This window comes from Tripterygium wilfordii, chromosome 19 (assembly GCF_013401445.1).
Source record: "Tripterygium wilfordii isolate XIE 37 chromosome 19, ASM1340144v1, whole genome shotgun sequence".
NCBI classification, from domain to species: Eukaryota; Viridiplantae; Streptophyta; class Magnoliopsida; order Celastrales; family Celastraceae; genus Tripterygium; species Tripterygium wilfordii.
The window spans coordinates 2922539-2937956 of NC_052250.1; the positions used below are offsets into that span (position 1 = coordinate 2922539).

Below are 15418 nucleotides of genomic sequence, written 5' to 3' on the forward strand. Positions count from 1 at the left end.
TCTCAAGAGCCTTCAAATCAGCTAACCCTGAATCCTTTCTCGAGAACTTGGTTTCAAGGTATATGTGTGTGTATATATCTCTACAAACATTGATTATTATTAGTATGTATGTATGTATGTATGTATGTATGTATGTATGTATGTATGTATATGTATATATTATTATTTACACACGCATAAACATGTTGTGGTTCAGGTATGGAAGAACGGGTGTATACAAGACTCATCTGCTTGGGAAACCATTGATCATGGTTAATCTGCCTGAATTGAACAAGGCAGTCCTCACAGATGATAAAAATTTCTCACTCGCTTATCCAGGTACTCCTGCAATTCTCGGAAAGAGGTCGTTAGCTACTATTCACGGAGACGAGCACAAGCGTCTACGCAGGCTGACAACTGCTCCGATCAATGGCAATGTGGCACTATCCATGTATGTCGAACTTATCGAGCATGTTGTGATGGCTTCATTCGACGAGTGGGCGAGCATGAACAAACCCATCGAGCTTCTGGTTGAATTAAAGAGTGCAACATTCAAGGTCGTAACATACATCTTCTTTGGAGCCAGAGGTTATTCCATTCTTGCACCATTGACAGAGGTTTTCAGAGATCTCTCCGGAGGAATCCTCACCCGGCCTATTAATCTCCCCGGCTTTGCCTATAATAAAGCTCTAAAGGTAAAGTATTTTGAGATGTATCCGTACGTAAATTGATTTGTTGAAAAATATATATATTTAATTAATTAATATTAACTATATTATTAGGCACGTAGAAGGATGGTGGAGATTGTTAATGGTGCTATTGAAGAGAGAAAAATTGAAAACAAAAGTGGTGTGGACTTCTCCAATGAAAAGAAAAGCATGTTAGATTTATTGTTGGAAGTGGAAGATGAAGATGGTGAAAAAATGGACAATATCACCATCACTGACTTACTAAGTACATTGGTGTTTGCTGGCCATGAATCCACTGCAGTTGCCATAATGTGGTTGTTGATATACCTTCACGATAATCCCCAAATCTTACAAAAAGTTAAGGTGAGATTAATTCATCCCTTGCCTATATATACGTAAATTGTTATGCATATTCATATTCAATTAATTAGAAGTGTAATAAATTGTTTATATGCAATTCAATATCTTTGTGCAGGAAGAACAAGAGAATATCATATCAAACAGACCATCTACACAAAAAGGATTGACGATGACAGAGATTAAACAAATGAGTTACACAGCAAAGGTACCTGTATAATTTTTTGGATATGTTGTCTCTTGATAGCCCAACACTCAGAACGACACATCATTGCGGGTCGTATAACTGACCTAGATAGATTGGCATATCTATAGTAAATGTGTTAGCAATTGTATATGAAAATCACACCTAGTAATTGTATATGATAATTTGTTGTTCATTAAGGTCTTTCAAGAAACACTTCGTATGGCTAATATTGGAGTGGGAGGTTTTCGTGATGCAAAGGCTGATGTTGAAATTAATGGTTTGTCATTCATCTTCTTCTTCTTCTTCTTCATTTTTACAAGTTTCATTAATTTTCTACTTCTTGATACACTAAATTTTCTTCTTCTTTTTATGCTATATAGGATACACCATTCCAAAAGGATGGAAAGTTATGTTAATGTTTAGAGATGTTCAATTGAATCCTGAAATCTTTCCCAACCCCAAAGCATTTGATCCCTCAAGATGGGACGTAAGTATAATCTATCCATCTATATATATCTCTGTGTGTGTATATGTGTGTGTGTATGTGCACGCGTGTGATTTAATTTTACTTTTCATAGAGAGTAAAAATGGCTAAATTAAGTCTTTTCTTGTTTTTGTCAATAGAATACAAATATCAAAGCAGGAGCTTTCACACCGTTTGGACTTGGGAGTAGGATTTGTCCAGGAAATGAGTTGGCCAAGCTTGAAGCTTTCATCTTTATTCATTATTTTCTGCTTGACTACAAGTAAACTACTCACTTCTCTTTAGATTCTTTATGCAATATATATATATATATATATTGGTTAAATGTCGATAATGTGATATAAAATTTTGATATATGTGCAGGCTCGAGAGAATTAATCCAAACTCTAAAGTTGTGTCATTTCCATTTCGAGTGCCTAACGACAACTTTCTGGTGAAACTCACAAAAGTGTCATCATCATAATTAAGTTATGCGCAAAATGTGTTGTTATTCGACTTTGTATTATTGGGTTACTTTCAAAAATAAATTGTGGTGAATCATGTCATTGTTGAGTTGTTCTGTGAATTTCTTTTTAGATAAAATAAGTTTTGTGATTATTTTCTACTTTTGATTGATATGCATCTAATTAATTTGGATTTAAATACTTTTTGAGGCAAGTTATAATCTTCAAGGAAAAAAAAAGACTCAAAAAATAACAATAAACTCCAAACCAAAAGCACCACTGTGAATTATGATCTCACAAATTATATGTGTCAGATAAACACATAAAAATTTCATGTACAAATTCTATAGTAATTAAACTCATCTATACTTATATATAAAGGGGGATTATTAATAAAAAAAATAAAGAAGTAACAATTGTAACAATTATTATATTTACACATTAATTATGGAATTTTAAATGTAATCAGTGCTAAATAAAAATATATTACGTAACTATATATACGGTTAAGGTGTTATGAATGAAAGTGGATGTGTGTATTTTAAGAAAAAATTACAAACTGGAAATAATCACAGAAGAGCAATTTATTGAAGTAAACTATTTGATCGCCTGAGTGAAGACCTGATCATATGTATTATGATTAGGGCTGGTAGGAACGATTGCAATTCGTTCTTCTCAATGATATATTTGATTTATCGAATTAACTCATGCATCGCGTGAGAATCTGATTTGTGAGATTTAAAATGAGAAGGCTCCCTCATACCACACATGTGAAGACAACATATTTGGGTATCAACATAATTTGTGGTATCTTTGCACATTGTAGATCTACTAGTAAATAATCAAAGTTTGATTCTCTTCTCTCAAAAAACAGGGCCGAACAATAAAAAAACACTCAAAATCATGCAACACACAAAAAGAAGACCAACTCTTTCCAAATTATAAATCATCTCCACAACTCAAGCCTTTGCCTTCACACTAGAAGACCATCTGACGCTTCCCACGATCTCAGTTTATCAAGTGTAAAAATTTTTGTTAACATATCCTCTTGGTTCCTGCTTTCATAGATCTTCTCAAGCTTCAATTGTTCGTCACTGAGAATATAACGAATGAAATGATTTTATAGTTGGACGTGTTTGGTCCTAGAGTGGAATGATGAATTCTTGGCAAGAAAGATTCTGCTCTGACTTTCATTGTATTGAACACCTTTATCACCTTTCTTACCCAATTTGTCTATAAATGTTTACAACTAACTATCTCCTTTACTGCGTCTGACATAGCAACACACTCAGCTTCCGTAGTTGAAAGTGTCACAATCTTCTACTAGTTTGAACCCCACGATATTGCGGTACCATCCAAAGTGAATACAAAACCAATGACACCAAGCACCTTATCATCTGCAGTAAGACATAAACAAGTATCTAAGTTGCCTCTCAAGCACCTTATAATCCATTTTACAGTCTCCCAATGTTATTTTCTTGGATAGCTCATGTATTTGGTCACAACTTCTACTGCATGTGCAATGTCTGATCTAGTACAAACCATATCTTATATAAGAGAACTCATAACTAAGGCATAAGAGATCTTACTCATCTGCTCAACTCATGATTTGCATTAGACGATTGATCTTTACACAGTCTGACGAGACTTCCCAAAAATGTGCTCACAGGTTTTGGTTTATCCATATTGCATCTACTAAGAACCTCTTTTCATATTGTCTACTTGTGAATGTTCTGATTTTAACGACCAAACTCGAGTATAGAAAGTCTACAAAAAAAATTGGGAGTATAGAACCGTTGCTTCAGATACAGTCGATTCATGAGAGATTTTGTCATATACAAGCTTTCTACCTTATCCCATAATCCCTTGTCACAAATATAGTACCCGATTTGGGTTTTACTAGGATAGGCTCAATGGTTCATGTTGGACCTAGGTTACACAAGAGAAGGGTGAACTGTGTCCCCAAATTCCGAATGTGAATCCCATACTTTCAATTTCTCAAATCAAGCACTACACTAAGCACACAAAGTGAGTCTTACTAATACAGTTGCCCTAATTTATTTCCAAGCAAATCAAATTTTATCGACTTGTAACTTAAGTGGATCATATGTCTAGATGCAAAATCCTATCAATTTAATTAATGCCAAAGTATAATTGCACTCAAATGGACCTATATGAGCAATATGAATAAATTGCACAATAGAAACCAATCGAAGCAAAGCTTCTAACAAGAAAAGTACTAGAAAGTACTTAATTTACAATTTTATAAAACAATAGCAATCAAATATGAACAGAATAAACAATAATATAAAGTAAAGACAGATAGATTAGTCAAATATAATTATGGCTAGAGTAGATTAGAGAAATAGGAATAAAATAAATAATAATACTTGGTTAGATTAGCGTTATGTAAATGAAGTAAATAAAATAAAACAAGTTATGTTAGATTAGAATAGTTAATGAAAGCTGTAAAAGTAAAGCATGTAAAGAGCACACAAGTAGTTTAGAGTGGTTCGGATCCCTTTCCTAGTCCACCACCTAAGCACACGGCTTAGGACTTTTCAAATCCACCAGAAAATGTGGCTTTTCAACAAGCTCGCCACGATTGGGAGGTTCACCTCCTAACTCGTACAAGGGTTTCAAAATTAGCCCAACTCTTTCACAATCTCACAAATATAGTACCCGATTTGGGTTTTACAAGAATAGACTCAATGATTCACTCACTCAATGTTTACACTTAACAAACTAGGAGGAACTCTCAAGAGATTTTAAAGTGAGACTCACGGATAGAAAATCGGATTTGAGTTTAGAAGAGCTCACAAGAAGAGAATATTCTTCACACTTGCAATTGCAATAGCAATCGGTGAAGATGAACAATAAAGATTTAGTTCTTCACACCTGTGTTTGCACTAAGCAAACGGTGAAGCAATATAGAAGCTAGAATATTATATGAGCTTGGGTGAGAGATTGAGAGCAAATAGATTTGATAATTCTAGCATCTACTTGTTTCTTTGGTGGTGTCTCGAGTGCTCCATTTATAGTCCACAAGGACTCCTCGATTGCCTCTTGATTTTCGGTGATTTAATTCTTGAAATAATAGCTTTGATTTGCTCCCTCAATCACTTCCATTTGATTCAACAATTAACCACATGTTTAGCTCTTTCAAATATGCTAATCTTCACTTTGACTTTGATTAGGTTCCATAGAGAATAGGAAACCTTTTTTGATTTACTTCCTTTAATAACCAAAGTCTGATTCTCCTTCTTAACATGGAAACTTGGCTCCTCAAAGAGGATATTCTTCAAAGATCTTCCTTTTTGTCGAAGACAAATTTACCTCCATGTAGATTAGGAAACTTCTTGATTTGTTTCCTTCTTAGATCAGACTTGACATGCACCATGTAAGACTTGATATCATTCTCCATAATTCTTGGCTAAATGGCTTCAATCAAATATGGCAAGTATTTCTTCATTTGAAATCAAATGCCGGCCTACTATCTTTCCATTTAGCTGCTATAATTTGGCAGCACAAGCAGGAAGTTTCCTTTATGAGAGATTGACCTCAAGCTCTTCATGATTTTGGACAACAAGTAAGGAAAGTAAACCTTTTGCTTTTTAATCTCCAAAATATCATCAATTCAAAAAATTTCTCATGGAAACTGAATCTTCCTCTTTTATCGATCACACGTCTTGCATATGTAATGAAACAATTTATATTGAACATTGATTGAACTCTTGATGAAGTCACTCTCAATTTTCCAGAAAATTTGCTTGTAAGCTCATTTGAGGTTCATACTTGAACCATAGGTTTGTTGAGGTTAAGTAATTAAAATCTAAGCATATAATATCATAACACATATAGACTAACATACATGTAAGTTTCCACCTCAATCAAATGTCATTGAGTCATAAAATTATTCAGTTTAAGACAAATAAACACCAAACTCGGACAGTAACTAGGAGACAACTTTTTCAGTGAGTAAATGTCAAAATTTCTCATCCATTTCTTCTTCAAAAATGTTCATTATGATGAAAATACCAAGCAAGAGAATACCAAGAACAATTAAATACTATGCCTTGCTGATCTCTGGTGAGATGCCAAGTTGATAGCCGAGTGTAGAGAAAACTCTTCAACTTTATTTCAACCAAAATCAACTACTTAACAAAACGTATTTGGCACTATATATAGATGCCTTACAACTCAAACCCTAATACGAATTCAACTAGAAAAAGGAAACATAACTAAGCAAATAATTAGGAGAATAAATAAGTAAACAAATAACTTGAGATCCAAACGATCCCGTCAATGCTTCCCTTTGCGACGTTCATAGCTTCCCCAGAATGCATGAGCCTGCTATGCTGCATCATCCTCCCCAGGTGGAGAAGATTCAGCCTCTGAATCCGAACCTGGCTCATCCCCATGATATGGAACCAAATGTTTAATGTTGAATATGTCAGTGGTATGAATATGACCAGGCAATTTAAGCCGATATGCATTTGGATTAATCTTCTCCGTAATATCCACTGGGCCAATCTTCCGAGCAGCTAACTTATTGTATTCACCAGCCGTAAACCTGTCCTTAGTCAAGATAGCCTAGACAAAATCTCCCACATCAAACTCGACATGCCGTCTCTTAACATCTGCTATCATCTTGTACTTGGTAGTTGATGCTTCAAGCCTCTGCTTAGCTTCTACATGCACCTGACGAAGATTGACAGCCACATCTTCAGCCCTTCCATGAACACTGGTCAGGTCTAGAACAAGAACAAGGTCCAACGGACATCGAGGAGTAAACCAATAAGTAATGTAGAATGGGGTAAATCCAGTACTACGATTATGAGAGTGATTAAAAGCAAATTCAGCTAAGTTGATCTTCTGATCCCATGACCGCAACTTATCACCCACGAGACTCCGCAACAAGTTGCCCAACGACCGGTTAACCACCTCTGTTTGACCATCGGTCTGGGGATGATAGGCACTGCTAAAGCTCAATTTTGTATTAACAAGCTTCCACAAACAACGCCAAAAATGACTAAGAAACCGTGTATCTCTGTCGGACATGATAGAGGTCGGCAACCCATGCAAACGGTACACCTCACGAAAAAATAATTGGGCTACGTTAACAGCATCAGTTGTCTTCTTATAAGGAATAAAGTGAGCCATCTTAGAGAAACGGTCAACAACCACAAAAATAGAATCCATACCTCATTGTGTATGTGGCAATCCAAGAACGAAATCCATACTGATATGGTCCCAAGGCTGGTTAGGTATAGGAAGTGGCAGATAAAGGCCAGTGTTGGTCGCCTCCCCTTAGACAGCTGACACCTCCGACAATTCACAACAAACTTAGCAACATCACGCCATCCCTCGCTGTGCAAATCATGCATAATCTTTAAGCACAAGCTAGATTCCGGAGTACACAGTTGATTACCCTTGAATAGAAAGCCATCATGCATCACATAATCAACTCGTTGCCCAGCTTCTACGTCTCGCATAATGGATGAAAAGAAAGGGTCAATAGGCAAGAGCTCCCTTACAAACTCGAAGCCTACCACACGGTTTCGCATGACCGTCAAGAGAGAAGTCTTCCTACTAAGGGCGTTCGCTACTGTATTGATAGCACCAAACTGATGCTTAAGAACAAAAGTAAATTGTTGAAGATATGATGCCCACTTCGCGTGTCGAGCTAAGAGCTGGTCCTGTGAATTAATATATTTCAACGCTTCATGATCACTAAAGAGGATAAACTTGTTATGGGCTAGATACGAGCGCCAATGTTTAAGGTCCCGTACAATTGCATAGAATTCAACATCATATGTACTATAGTTCATACGTGACCCATTAAGCTTTTCACTGTAGAAGACGATGGGTCAACTTTCTTGGTTCAAAACAGCCCCAATACCAACATTAGAGGCATCACAATGCAACTCAAAGGTTTTTGCAAAATTCGATAGAACAAGCACTGGTGCCGATATCAATAGGTGCTTAATCTTATGAAAAGCCTTCAATGCTTCAATAGTCCACAAGAAAGTGTCATGCTTTATACACTCAGTAATCGAGGCCATAATGGTGCTAAAATTATGGATGGAACGACGATAAAAAGAAGCCAACCTGTGGAAACTTTGGACCTCTTGTAGTGTCTGAGGTATTGGCCAGTCCTTTATAGCCTCAATTTTGGATTCATCAACCAAGATCCCCTTTTAGATACCACAAACCCCAGAAATATCACTCTATCTATCATAAAAGAACACTTCTTGATGGCTGCATAAAACTTCTCTTGGCGCAATATAGTCAAGACTTCCCGGAGGTGTTGCAAATGTAATTCTGTCGATGAGTTGTATATCAAAATATCGTCAAAATAGACCACCACAAATCGACCAATGAAGGGGCGGAATAATACGTTCATGATTCTCATAAATGTACTCGGTGCATTCGAAAGCCCAAAGGGCATGACCAACCACTCATACAGACCTTCACGGGTCTTGAATGCTGTCTTCCACTAATCACCACTCCTAACTCGAATTTGATGGTATCCACTCTTAAGATCAAGTTTGCTAAACACCATAGCATCACTCAACTGATCTAGCAAATCATCCAATCGAGGGATGGGAAACCGATATCTCACCGTAATTTTGTTTATAGCCCGGCTATCAACGTACATTCATCAAGTTCCATCCTTTTTCGGCGTCAACAGAGCAGGTACAGTGCAAGGACTGAGAGACTTTCCCTGATATGCCCCTTTGTCAACAATTCTTCCACTTGTCGACGTAGCTCCTCATGCCCCTTCGGACTCATCCGATAATGTGGCCTATTAGGTAGAGTTGCACCGGGTATTAAATCAATTTGGTGTTGAATTCTTCTAAGTGGAGGTAATTCATTCGGCATATCATATGGGAAAACATTGTGGAATTGGCCGAGTAGCTCTTGCACCTGCTCAGGAACACCCATCTTGCTTGTCTGTTCAAGGCCAACTACCAACTAGACCACATTTGTCTCTTCAGCGGCACCAAAGAATTGTCTCTTTGACAATAACATGGGAGATTCCCTTTTGGGTATTGGTTTGGGAGTTCTTTCTCGGTTAGGTAACAAGGTGATTTTGACATTTTTGAACATGAAACAATAGGTATTCTTTCTGCCATCATGTGTTACGGCCCTGTCATACTCCCAAGGTCGGCCCAACAATATATGGCTTGCATCCATCTGGACCACGTCACACCACACTTTGTCCTTATAATTGGCACCAATAGAAATATGAATTAGAGCCCTCCCTGCCACAGTTACATCAGTTCCCTTTTGGAGCCATGAAAGCTTGTATGGCTGGGGATGGGGTTCGGTTTCCAAGCTAAGCTTTTTAATAGCCTCATTAGATACTACATTCTCATAACAACCCGAATCAATCACGAGTTTACACACCTTGCCCCCAATAGTGCAAGTAGACTGAAATACGTTATTGCGAAGCCATCCATCACTGGTATCAAATTCACGGGGCGCATAACATAACCGTTTTACCATCAGTAGGGACCTGTGTCTCCAATTACGATCTCTTCCCCTATTGCTTTTGGGAGTTATTCATCATACACGGGTCCAGCTCCTGTTTCAGCATACTCCAAATTTGGTTCATTGTCATACTCAATGGATAGTCTCTTACCGATTTTGTCTCCTAGTTTACATTCAGCCATGCGATGCCCCACCTCTCCACATTTGAAACAGCGTGCGGCAGGGCATTCTGGTCCCATAGTTTGAGCTCTGCCTTGGGACGCGCCTGGCTGCAATCGAGATCCTACTGCTTGCGGTGCCGTGGCACGCTGTGGGGTGAATTCTCGTCTATCACCACCCATAGAGTTGTTGGCTGACCACAATCCATCGTTGTTGCCTTTTCTAGACATCTGTTTTTCCAATTGAACAGCACGGTGATACGCTTCCGCCATAGAGAAGGGATCAAACAAGTTAATCATGTCCTGCAGTTGTGTTTTCAAACCCCCGATATATCAGGAAACGATTTGTTCGTCTGTCTCATTGATATCACTACGAGCCAACAACTCATAGAACTCCGTAGTATACTCGTCTACTGTACGGCTACCCTGTCTACAGTTTTGCAGCTGTTGGTAACTTAGTTTGGAGTAATTAGGAGGAAAGAATGTCAACCACATATGTTTTTTTAGTTTATCCCAAGCATCGATTTTCTATTTGCCCTGTCGCATACGGGTTGTCTTTAACTGCTGCCAACATGTTGACGCGCGCCCTCGAAACCTAGTGGCTACAAAGGGAACCTTCTTAGTTGCAGGTACTTCTTAAAAATCCAACACCTCCTGTACCGAGTGTAACCAGTCAAGAAAATCCTCTGGTTGAAGGCTACCGTGAGATTCAAGTATGTCGATCCTTAGACCAGTATCCCAACGCTTGTTTTCCCGTTGGCCATTATATTGTCCTTCATCCCCATAGTCTTCATCCACTAGTAGGTTGCCTTGATCCTCTTCATACTCTCCTAATTCTTGGTGAACGTGGAGAGCCCTCAAAGTCTCCATCTGCCGGGTCAGTCGTTCTACCTGCTAGGTAAGGCGATCGAGATCCTCTGGTTCATTACCAGCACGTCCCCTTCCACCACGTCCCCTTCTTGGCGGCATAGTAATCCCTAAGTTCCGATACCAATTGATGACGCGGTGGCTTCAAGTAACAAACAGTACACGCAAACTCTGGTTCTTGTTGATTTCCAAGCAAGAGAATACCAAGAACAATTAAATACTATGCCTTGTTGGCCTCTAGTGAGATGCCAAGTTGATAGCCGAGTGTAGAGAAAACTCTCCAACTTTATTTCAACCAAAATCAACTACTTAACAAAACGTATTTGGCACTATATATAGATGTCTTGCAACTCAAACCCTAATACGAATTCAACTAGAAATAGGAAACATAACTAAGCAAATAATTAGGAGAATAAATAAGTAAACAAATAACTTGAGACCCAAGCGATCCCATCAATGCTTCCCTTTGCGACGTTCATAGCTTCCCCAGAATGCTTGAGCCTGCTGTGCTGCATCACCATGTGACATTGACACATCACGAAGTGACATGAAAAGTAGATGATTTGTTATTTTGATTAGGTTCCATAGAGAATAGGAAACCTTTTTTGTTTTACTTCCTTTAATAACCAAAGTCTGATTCTCCCTCTTAACATAGAAACTTGGCTCCTCAAAGAGAATATGCTTCAAGGATCTTCCTTTTGTCGAAAACAAATTCACCTCCATGTAGATTAGGAAACTTCTTGATTTGTTTCCTTCTTAGATCAGACATGACATGCACCATGTAAGACTTGATATCATTCTCCTTAATTCTTGGCTTAATGGCTTCAATCAAATATGGCAAGTATTTCTTCATTTGAAATCAATTGTCCGCCATCTATCTTTCCATTTAGTTTCTATACTTTGGCAGCACAAGCAGGAAGTTTCCTTTATAAGAGATTGACCTCAAACTCTCCATGATTTTGGACAAGAAGTAAGGAAAGTAAACCTTTTGCTTTTAATCTCCAAAATATCACCAATTCAAAAAACAAATCTCATGGAAACTGAATCTTCCTCTTTAATATAGATCACACGTCTTGCATATGTAACGAAACAGTTTATATTGAACATTGATTGAACTCTTGATGAAGTCCTTCTCAACTTTCATGAAAATTTGTTTGTAAGCTCATTTGAGCTTCATGCTTGAACCATAGGTTTGTTGAGGTTAAATAATTAAAATCTAAGCATATAATATCATAACACATATAGACTAATGTACATGTAAGTTTCCACCTCAATCAAATGTCATTGAGTCACAAAATTATTCAGTTTAGGACAATGAAACTCCAAACTCGGACAACAACTAGGACACAACTTTTTCAATGCGTAAATGTCAAAATTTCTCATCCATTTCTTCTTCAAAAATGTTCATTATGATGCAAATAATGTCTTTGTAAAATTTTAGCTTAATCAGAATTTATGTGAAAATTTAATTTATCCTCTCTAAAAAGTAGAAGCTTTTATCCCTTTTCAGTATTTTATGATTTACATATGTTATTAAATAAATTAAAAAATAATTAATTAAATATAACAAATTCGGTAGAAATTAAATCCATAACCTTTAAAATGAGAAGGCTCCCTCCTAACTATTAAAATAAAATGAATATTCAATCATAGGTACTACTTCTAAAATATGTATAAATGATGTGAAATGTCCCCACCCAACAAATTAACTTATTGGATTGAAAGACAAAAGACATAATATTAACATAGCATTAGAACAGGAGGTCTTGTGTTCAAACCTAACTTCTGCAATTTAAATTAACTTTTGTTGTTGTTCCAAGTGTGGGTTTTTGTGTGTGTTTGTTGTTTCAAGTGATGACCTTGTGTGAGAATAGCCCTGGTGTTGAGCCTCGTTTGTTGCGCACGTATTGAACCATCAGATTGTCCAGCCCACGCGTGAAGAGAAATTTTCAAGAGTATTTTTTTATGGATTTTAAGGTCAACACGTGGACTTCACTGAACCATGAAAACTTCTACATTTTCAGCCTAAGAAATTTGCTTCTTATCTTCACAAGCAAAACACACACACAAGTGGAGTACTCAAATATTAGCGATCAATTTAACTTAACAAAAAGGCAATGTAGACAACTTTCTGGGCAGCCATGACGTACGGTATTTCGCAATCATGGGATGCGAGAGTTTTTGAGGAACGTGAATTAATGTGTGCTAATGGAAACTTGGTATTGCAACACGCAGTGATTTCATTTAGCTTAACTGGATGTTGATGTAAATTATCGACAATCGAATTGTGGAGAATGAGTGGACAAATATAAGACAAAACAAAGAGATTTTACGTGGTTCGGCTTCAGCCTAGATCCACGGTGCAGAATGATATGGTATTTTATTTATCACTTGTGAATACAGTGCGAGTAAGAAATCTCAATCCGAATCCCCTTCCACCCTCCTAATGAACTCCTTTTATGCTTTTCTTGAGCAGTTACCAGTAGTTGTGGCAGTTAGAGAAGTTCATAGTAGTTTGGAGGAGTTTACGGCAGTTTGGAGGAGTTTGCAGTAGTTTACAGCAGTTTCGGTTGTTACCATTTAACGAGGAACTGCCTTATCTTCGGCTTCATCCCTTAGTTATTGGTTCGGCCTTATTTGCATTGGCTTCGTACTGCCTTGATAAGAAGCAAGTCCTTTTTGGACTGTATGTTCTGGTCTGTTTTATGTTGTTGGGCTTCGAGGCCCTAGCCTCTGTTGGGCTTTTATTTTAATTGGGTTGAACATGACCCATATAATTTGTTGAGGTTAACTTTTACCCCTACACTTTGCCCCCTATTTTTAAGTTTAATTTAAACTTAAAAATATTTTGCTTAGGGTTGCACTTCTTCAGAGCTCTTCGTCTCATCATTCTTGTTTGCAGTTTTTGCATCTTTGATTGCTGAAGTTATTCTGCAATTGCAATTTTAAAGCAATGAGAGTAATAATGAAAATATCTTTGTTAAGATAAAACATAAGTGCTTCATCTATGAAAATAAACATGTAATAGTGCAACTCTTAACGAGCCTAGGTACGAATAACATCATTTATGATATTCATTGCATTCCCAACATGGGCTGCAAGATCTAAAAGAGATTCTTGTAATCGATAAACGTTTTGATTTCGAGAATGACCCCAAGCGTTATCGCGAACTCTGTTCAGCGCATCTCTTGCCGCTCAGAGCACATCCGTATAAGATTGGTTTCGTTCGTACTCGTTTTGCAGATTTCTTTCGGCTTCTTCAAGAAGTCCTTTTAATCCTTCGATGGAATTTTGAGGGTTTTCTTCGTACAGTTCTTCAGATACTACAAATATTTCAACGACTGAATCGTCTGGTTCGTCGTTGTTTTGAGATATGGAACCTTCTCCTTTGGCCTCTGCCTTTTTTGAAGATGAAGGGTCTTTGTTTCTAGCCCGTTTTAAAGGAATGAGATTCACTTTCTCATCCAATGCTCTTTTTGCAGTAGTGGAATCAGAAGAACTCATCTTGTTGAGTGTTTGAGAGATTTTTGGGAAGGAAACCGGAATGTCGTCTTCTTCTTATTGTCGTGTATTTAAGGATGAAAGGTTTAAAGAAGCAGTTATTCCTGAAGAACGTGGGGAAGCTAAACGGTTGCACCGTTTTTTAGAGACCATGATGTCTCTTTGTATTTCGAAATAAACAATTCAAATATCCCGCCTTTTATATTTGTTGGAAATGAAATGGAACTTCGTAGAAATCTTCTAGAAATAAAATTTGGAAAAAAGGAAAAATGGATAGGAATTTTATTCTAGGGTGTAAAGAACACTGTCTATTCCATCTACAACAGATCCAAGTTGTACTGTGATCTCAGTGATTGCTTCGTGCAATTTATCTGGATCATGACTATTTACTTGTCGGCCCCATGACATATATCGAACGCCTTGTATGGCATATTTCGAGACCATAAGTTGTCTTCTGTAGTCTTGAACTTTGTCAGTTGCTTTCTTAAGTCTCCTTTTGGTTTCCATCAGAGCTTTTTGTAGAGATTCAATGGTCCATCTTCATCTTCTTTAGAAGTAGAACCTTCATCGGTTTTAGATCTTTTCGCAGGTGGAGAGTTAGGAGTATCTATCTTTGAAGATTTCTTAAGGAAAATATTGGTTTCTGCTGATTCTTACTTTTGAATTTTTATACGAATGGAATATGAAGGAAGTTACCTTTTCCTTGGAAGTTGTGATAGATAATGGGGAGATGGATGGTTACGACATTATTCCACGTCTTTTCTCGAGGAGTTGGAATGCCTTTTGGTTTGCTCGAGGGTTAATTGATCAGAATTGATATTTATTGGAGTTGAATTATTTTTGGAATTTTTTGGGAAGCTTCGTCTTCCTCTAATAATGCTTCGTCTTCCTCTAATAAAGCTTCGTCTTTTACCGGTGAGATTTTTGCTTCACCTAAAGGTTTCATCTTTGATAGAAATTGAATATTTGGAATACAAGGAGGAGATTCTTGGTTTGTTTAAGAACTTTATCTTTGGCAGAGATAAACATGGAATAGTATTTATAAATAGTTAAAATTGCTCTAGCTTTTAAGGTCTTGGCCATAAGGCATGATGCATTCTAACTAGATTATTCTTCATAAAAAGATTGATGTTTTGTAAAGCTTGTCGTAGCTTGTCAGGATCATCTTCCATAGTAGCACTTTCTGACATGTCTCGAAGCCAATAAAGTGACCTTCCAGCCAATTTGTAGGCTCGGGTAAGCTCTGTTATCCTTCT

The 15418-nt window shown here is 37.3% G+C and overlaps 1 protein-coding gene across 1 annotated transcript; it reads left to right on the top strand.

The window, feature by feature from the left end:
- Positions 1 to 200: 200 nt before the first annotated feature.
- On the top strand, positions 201 to 2212 carry LOC119985777 (beta-amyrin 11-oxidase-like). Its single transcript, XM_038830156.1, has 7 exons — positions 201 to 674; positions 762 to 1031; positions 1144 to 1233; positions 1411 to 1489; positions 1593 to 1699; positions 1837 to 1958; positions 2060 to 2212. Exons 1-7 carry the CDS (start codon positions 249 to 251, stop codon positions 2157 to 2159), a joined length of 1194 nt encoding a protein of 397 aa, XP_038686084.1. The 5' UTR covers positions 201 to 248; the 3' UTR covers positions 2160 to 2212.
- Positions 2213 to 15418: the final 13206 nt, after the last annotated feature.

Excerpts from the sequence above, each read along its gene's own strand:
- LOC119985777 (XM_038830156.1), top strand. The coding sequence starts at position 249 with ATGGTTAATCTGCCTGAATTGAACAAGGCAGTCCTCACAGATGATAAA. Across the intron at positions 675-761 it reads CCTATAATAAAGCTCTAAAG|GCACGTAGAAGGATGGTGGA; the intron begins GTAAAGTATTTT and ends CTATATTATTAG. Across the intron at positions 1,032-1,143 it reads AAATCTTACAAAAAGTTAAG|GAAGAACAAGAGAATATCAT; the intron begins GTGAGATTAATT and ends ATCTTTGTGCAG.